The following is an 8,021-nucleotide window of genomic DNA, read 5'->3' as shown; positions in this document are numbered from 1 at the left end:
CATTTTGATTATGACTATTGTATTCTATGATCTTGAGACTTGAAGCCAACAGTACCGACGATGTAACACATACAGAATTAAACATATAGTAGACCTGAGTATAAAACAATAGAATATATAATAATATAGTCTTCAAATCCAAAAGCATGAGGTCAAGCAGTTTGTAATTATTTCCGGTAATAATGCAAGCAAGATAAGAGTTGACAGCAGAACATTCAAACAGCCTTAAGAAAAGCTTATTATGGACAATTCAGAGGAAGACTTAACAACACTTTGAAAGTGGAAGAAGATCTCACACATTCCTCTGTGTTACATATTAAAACAGAAATCGGTATTACAAGTATATTTTGTATTATAGATATATTACAGAGGAGACAGCTTGGGATAAAATTAATTTATTATATTATGTACATATTTTATGTTTGAATATATTACAGAGGAGGTAAGCAAGTTGTGTATGTTATTCCTATCACTGGTTGAGCGTTCTACGTATTCCTACAGCAGTAAAGGTAAAGTGATTGAAGTTTGTCCGTGAGACCCAGTAAGGGATCTTAAATTGGCCTATCTGTTAGACTTTAGCGGAACGATATTAATTTAACTAACTTTAAACGGACGAATCACTTTTAATTTTATTCGCGTGTCTCGTTAAACCTTGTTTAAAATGACACTTATTTCAAAGATTAGATTTCTTTTATTAAGACTGGCTCTCGTAAATCTGTGGAACTCTGTGTTGACTCTATATTACTACTTTTTAATATATACAGAAATCTATTATACTTCTTAGACTTCCTTTGGTACTATTTTATTTTACTGTATGTTCAAAGGTATAGAGTGGCTTTAAACAGTTCCTAATAAATATAACTTAATTTATAAAAAATATGTTTTCACTTATTTCTCCTTATTGTTATCACTTGCTAGTGTAAGTCTTCATATTTTGCATCTAATTCAAATGTTATACGTCCAGCCTATGAACGCTTGATTATTTCAAGCATTCAATTGTTCTAGGTGTGATTACGCAAAGAGGTAAGGTTTATTTAGGAGGCTCAAAATTTACGAGTGAATAAATTACGGGAGTTCAGATACAAGTGGCAAATAAGATTATATAAAGGAATTTAATTTCATCGAAACAAATTATATGTGGAGAATTCTAATCTTGGTCAAATCATAATTAAAACCGAAATAAATATCGTTCAGTGGCGCGAACCGTTATCAAATTTCTTATCGCTTGCGTCATGCGCTAAACGGTGCTTTATCCGGGCTGCCGAGCCATTTGATCCATTTCATAAATTTGTTTCATAAACTTTTCTCTCTGGTTCTTATTTACAGAATATGTTACGGTAAAAAAATGTTTTAATGCAGCCATTGCAACCAAGAATGTGAACAACTAACATAAATATTGAATTGCCATTTTATGGAAGGAGTTATTTGATATGTGAGTTTCAGAATATCAAATTGTATGAAATATATTAGTTTTATGGATTACTACGATAGTTTTTTCTATAAAAATATTAGCGCAGGTGACCAAACATATGTTAACCTTGTTTTTCAAAATAATGGTCCACCGGCTGATTAGCGATTATAAGTACGGGGTCCAAAGGGCAAGCGCTAGTGGTTAGTTTGGACATAGCGATTATGCGACTGGATCTCCAGCTTTCTGGCCGATCGGTGCATCAAGGTCCTCATCGACGGAGCGTGTTCCGACTTTAAACCCGTAAATGCGTGGGCTGTTCTAGGCTGTGAACCATCCTCCACCCTATTTCTTTTGCATATCCATGATATGTTGCAACTTAGCAACATTCATAGCACTGGGGATACTTTTTAAACTACTCGGGCCGACAGTTTAATGGGAATACTTGGCGTTTCGCAGTTATTTGGGAAAGACCTCCTTAGCCTAAATTGGCCTCCAAAAAGCGTAGTGTTCTCAACAAGACAAGCCAGTACTTCACTTAGGCGGGCCACAACTTGCAACTGTATATAGCTACTTCAATGTGACCGTATTCAACGAAGACCGGCTCAAATCGTCGACGACCAATCTCTCCGAGCGGCTTGATCCCTTGCTCCGTTGCTTAGGGATGTGGGGTCACTTTGTAACTTCTACCGCATTTAGCATGGAGAGTGTTCAGAGAAGTTCTTCTTGACTTGCTAACCTAACATAACTTGCTTGTATTGTGAAAGTATCTCGAGGTAGCCGGCATGTACAATCGATAAGTGTCAGACACATCCCGATCACCTACTTCTCTATAAACAATGAGACAATGATCGAAGAAACAGTCTGTTGATACAGGGCTTTAGCGCTATAAGATTACACAATGACTTTTATTTCATTAAAAACTTACTTATATATATATATATATATATATATATATATAACATATTAGCGGTGTTACGTTACAAAGGAAAGATTGTAAGAATCGAAATCCCACGCACCGTATAGAGCAAAGCAAAAATATTTTATATTTGTAGAGGTATATTTCATTATATGACGATACGAATTTACTGTGACTAAATCGGTTTAACTACGAAATTAGATACGCTTTGATATAACATCAATTGTTTTATTTATCACATGAGTAAAAATATATATAAAAAAGTAAAAATATACTTTACTTTTACGTTAAGTATAGACTTTTTTCTTGTCGGATATAATGTAATCTGATTGAGTCACAAAACATAATAAACTTACATACATATAGTACAATTTATTGTATTTAATGATTGATGGTTGTAAACAGTGGGTTCGATATGGTATTGAAAAAAAAAGTTAACCTAAGTTTACTTGAGTTCTTTAGTAAACTATTTATGTATGGTATTTCGATATAAAAAGGTTATAATACCGTCATATGTATCTTCCGATCGTGCCTTACCTGAAAGTTTGGCCACCTGAAAAGGTGTCCATGGGCATGGGTTTGCCTAAGATCTTATAAAGAAAAAAAATCAGTCGCGTTGATCGTTAAGAACGACATCGTTACTTCAGATCCAATAGATGTCTCATATGTAAAAGTCACAACTCCAAGTAGCGCCTAGAATTTTAACCTTTACACCCAGAGTCAAGCTTATTCCCTAGTGAAAGACGTATTAGATTAACAGATTGCATTAGTTCACGCTTAATTAAACTAACGCTCGTTTCTGAATGTTACCATATCATTGCTTATATCAGTCACTAAGTAATTGAAATTCAATTTCGTAGCTAATTTGGACTAAGTAGTATAACACTATGATTTCGTATATTAGAGGTAATTTAATGGATGATCAGTTACGGTATGGTGATTACTGTTGGGTTATTGCCCATCTTATATTGTTAGATAGAAAATTATAGTTATGATTTGGGATGATCATGGAGCGAAGGATCCGAAGAAGGTGGTTATCAATTCGAGATTTATTTTGTTTAAATGGAAAGATACGCACTGACTTCATCCTATTTGACCAATGGACAATCATATTTATTGGAAATATCAATATTTTGACTTAAACTATTATTATTTACTTTTTTTTTTATTTTATAAAATAGGGGGAAAACGGGCAGGAGGCTCACCTGATGTTAAGTGATACCGCCGCCCATGGACACTCTCAATGCCAGAGGGCTCGCGAGTGCGTTGCCGGCCTTTTAAGAATTTGTACGCTCTTTTCTTGAAGGACCCTAAGTCGAATTGGTTCGGAAATACTTCAGTGGGCAGCTGGTTCCACATAGCGGTGGTGCGCGGCAAAAATATATATAATATACTATATTACCAGTCCACATCGTAACCTAACTTTCTTTCCAACTACTAACTGACGTGAGACTTATCTTAAATTATCGTGATTTATGTGTATTTTTACTTTCAATTTTTAATGTATCACCTTTTTAGTTTGTTTTTTTGTTGTTGTTGCTGTTTAGTTTTTGTCTTAATAACGGTGTATAACATGTATTTTTGCACTACTTGCCTATCTTATGTAATTTAATACATTTTTTTTCTTTCGTTCACAGTAGTTGCCTGGAAGCGAAAAGCTATTTTCGAAAGCGATAAGGCTGCCATTTGCCCTCCTTTTGATTTAATTAGGTTCATTTTTTTATTTTCTGTAGTGTAACGAAGTGTTAATAAATAAATAAAAAATATATGGCGGGCGTAAGTACAATTTTTCTCATGTAGAAACGTGTACTAGTAATTTTATTTATTTTAAACGAAATGTGATCGTAATTGCTTAATGTCTCTATACAATTTTGTTCCATAACACATATTATATATACATATCTTTAGCAAATAATTAAATATAAAATATACTGACATAAAACCGAAGAATTTCTTTGTTTATACGCAGTAACCTTAGGAATCTTTCAGAATTGTTTTTTTTTTTGATTTTATAATTTATTTACATTTGCACAAGAACTAAATAATAAATATTAATACTTGAATAAAAAAAAATAAAAATGGAGCGTCAGGCAGCTTTATCTCTAAGCGATGGCTTTCAGGTAACCCTAGAAAAGATCGCTTTAGAGATACTGGGAATCCGTGCTTTATTCATAGAAATTTCTTGTAAAATGTTTCTTGTGAATAAATTCAAAAACCTTTATTTTTATATTTAACTTAAACGTTGAAAGTTTCACTACATAAGAAACATTTTTACTAAAAATTCTCCTTTAGTGGTAATAAAAGTATTTTCAGATATAAGGGTCCGCGTTGGTGTACCATTCATCTCAAGTGAAGCGACACATATGATGCCCACGCAAAACCGAATTATTAAATTTGATATCACTTGTAGAGTTATTTCTGTATTGATATAAAGAGTAAAATCAGTCCTCATTTTTAAGGTACGTCAATCAATAACGTTCCCTGTTTAAGAATTCAACAAAAGCCTTTCTCTACCTCTACCTTAAGTTGTTTGGCTTAATGCACCGAACGTTGTGTTTGAAAGCTACCAGTAATAATAAAAATAAAGATTTCGTATCCATACAGCGAAAATAGGCTATTTATAATTACGTATAATAACAAAGTACGTTTATAATATAGTATAATATTATTAATGATGCTGAGTAAGGTAGGTATTATAAACGATTTATGTTAATTGTGTATTGAGTTATTCAAGCGAAAATGCTGCGTAAATATATGTTATTTTGCAATAGAATCATTTACAAAGACAGACATCAATTGTGTAGAGTAAATGATATTAACAATACACCGCACCTATACCATCCACCAATAAATTTTGATTCAGTTGTGAATTTGCTTCGGAGAACATAAGTTAAGTCGCATTATTATAGAATAATGGACAACTTTGGATTCGTGAGGGATGAATCGTATTTTGAAAACTTTGTTGAAAAATTTCGTCGTGGTTCACCTATCGTCGAAATACAGAATATTCAAAGGTATGTGTAATTTTTATTCATTCTTATACAATTTATAATTCGAAAAACTAAAGCGTAATATGTTGGGTGATACTTGTTTGCAAGCATATTTACTGCCTTAGCAACAATTCCATAAAATCATTTAGTATTGTTAAGAGTAGAATTTTACTTAATTGAACATGGTGAACTTGGCGATTTAGTACCAATGTCAATTTATTTTTATCTATATATTAGGTATAAAATCTTATAATAATAATATGCCTTTTATGCCTATCTTATTAAACGAGACAAAGACATAGACATAACATTTATTGCGAACGGGAGATACACAGCGACACACAAAATAATAGTAATAATCAAAAAAAGAAAGAAAAAATGCAGCAAAAGATTTTTAAGAAACAAGGTTCTTTTTAAGCGTGTAACATATGTGTGTTGTTGTTATAACCGGCTCTATTTTAGCATTTTGCTGTGAAACAGACGTGCTCCACAGCGAAATGCCGCGAGAGACCACAACAGTTAGATTGCACCTAAGACGCAAAAAAAAGAAAAATAATTTAATAAAAATAATGATAGCAAAAACAATTATAGTAAAAATTTACAGTCTTGGAAGATTTGTGAGTAAAAATATAAAGTAAAAAATATAAAATAATTGTTAATAGATAAAGAAATATTTTTGGGCGTATTAAAAACTAGATTTCGTGGTATTTTTGTTGAGAAACTAGATGTACTTTATAACTGCAACTAAAATTTGATTTTAGTAATATATATATAGGGAATAATTAATTAAGATGAAAATAATGATATGTATCTATTTACAGATACATATTATTAATGTATCGGTCAGTAGTGGTTTTAGAGTTAAAACTTACAGAAAGTTAAATACAGTAGGTATAATATTATCTGTATAAACAGAGAAAATAACTTTGAAGGATGACAGTATTTCATAAAAATACAAAATAAATGAAATCTAACAGACCCGCCGTTAACAGCCTATTAGTTAAATTATTCATGCGTACCTAATTAGCATGCTTTAAACTATTAAAATTGACAACCTTACGCCCATATAAATCACTGAAAGCAGAAATATGGCGATGAATAATATAACATAGCGACATCTCGGTATTAAGCAGTGAACTATAATAATTCTATAGTCTCAAAGATGGCACCTCTATTCGTAATCTGTGTAATATAAAGCGTGGCAGACAATTATTTATTGAATACTATATAAACCTTCTTTACTTAAAATATATTTCTTCTTGCTTTATTACCGTCTAAAAGGTTATTTAAAGTGCATCTTCATCTTTTTAATCAAACTGAAACTGACACATCTTAACTGACATATTGACATTTGACATATCTTAATATCAATGAAAGTCACTATATTTGTCAAATTCTTTAAAAATTGTCAGATTGCACTTTGCAGATAGAACGAGTTCGAGTTCGGCTCGGGTGTGATGTTAAGTTGCACTGGATAATTTTTGGATTTATAAGTTACGTGGTTAATTATATCAGCAATATAAATATTTTTTGTTGAAAGTATAGTTTAACCTGGAGTTTTGGAGTCAGAGGTAAGTTGCAATCTAAATGTTTTATTCATAAAATATTTTTAAAAGTAAGACAGGGGATGCATACAATTTCTCGATCAGCTGTTACTTATTACTTTTTTAAGTTAACTTTATTTCTTAAACTTTACATTATTACATTATAATAATGTTAAGTTTTAGTATGCTTGATACTATAATTTATTGAAATAAAAATTGAGTTTTGAATAAATTAGACGACATTTTATAAATATCTCAATATTATACCGAATTATTATTTGCAGAAATTGAGGACATTTGGAGTCATGTACTGTTCTGAAGAAAGTATCCTGCTCAGGTTTGTTTGTAATTTTGATTAATCATTTTAATTATTCTTTGCAATAAAAATATCATAAGCATATATGTACTATTCTTTGCAAGTTTAGTAATTGACAATTTCTATTACAAAGAAAATTCAAAATTATGTGTTTATAATTTTTTCGTATTGTCTAAGAACTACCAAACCTAAGAAGTTACCATATTTTAGGATGTATAATGCCATTTAAAAAACGAAATAATAATATAGACGTTAATTGAATATATATTCTTTAATTTTCGATAATATGTCCTGAGTCCTATTTCCTTTGTGTTATAATCTACTCCTTACTTTGTAATGTATCCTAATAATAACAGATTTATATTAAAACTATATTATAAATCAATATTTTTTTAAAATAAAATTATTTAATTTGTGAAGAATATAAATAATATTTTGTACAATTATTAGATCTTTTCTTTTTATGGAACAGGGCAAAACGGGGCGAGTCACTTATAAGTAATAAAACGATATATTTAGAATTATGTGAATAACTATAAGTTTTAATAATAATACATAGCTTTAAGTTAAACTAAAATTTAGTTACACTGTTACTGCTAACTGATGAATTATTTATTATAAGTGCAATTTCTCTTCAGAGCTTTACCCAATCACAATCAGCTTATGGATTATTTTACTACAATAGAAGCATATTAAGACGCCATCAAGATAAAGTGCTTATTTTTAGTGTAAGAATACAAAGCTTAATTTAGATGATAATTAAAGGAAACGATATTTCAAAATGTGTATGATAATGCACAAAGTGATCAAATTTTCATAAACAGTAATTACAAGTTTTTGTTCG

General features: G+C 30.7%; 1 protein-coding gene across 4 annotated transcripts in view; it reads left to right on the top strand.

The window, feature by feature from the left end:
* Positions 1-5,173: 5,173 nt before the first annotated feature.
* Positions 5,174-8,021, top strand: part of LOC123718756 (protein NDRG3-like) — a 36,123-nt gene continuing 33,275 nt past the window's right edge. For 3 of the 4 annotated variants that reach the window (XM_045675528.1, XM_045675526.1, XM_045675529.1), the window contains exon 1: positions 5,174-5,341. In XM_045675528.1, coding sequence (XP_045531484.1) covers positions 5,241-5,341 — 101 coding nt within the window. In that variant the 5' untranslated portion in view covers positions 5,174-5,240. Of the gene's footprint in view, positions 5,342-6,743; positions 6,889-7,145; positions 7,199-8,021 lie in introns of all 4 variants that reach the window. The other variant, XM_045675527.1, reaches the window with a different exon arrangement.

The sequence above is a fragment of the Pieris brassicae genome, chromosome Z (genome assembly GCF_905147105.1).
Source record: "Pieris brassicae chromosome Z, ilPieBrab1.1, whole genome shotgun sequence".
NCBI classification, from domain to species: Eukaryota; Metazoa; Arthropoda; class Insecta; order Lepidoptera; family Pieridae; genus Pieris; species Pieris brassicae.
Note: the sequence above shows the minus strand (reverse complement) of the source record. Positions and strands in the feature narration are given on the sequence as shown.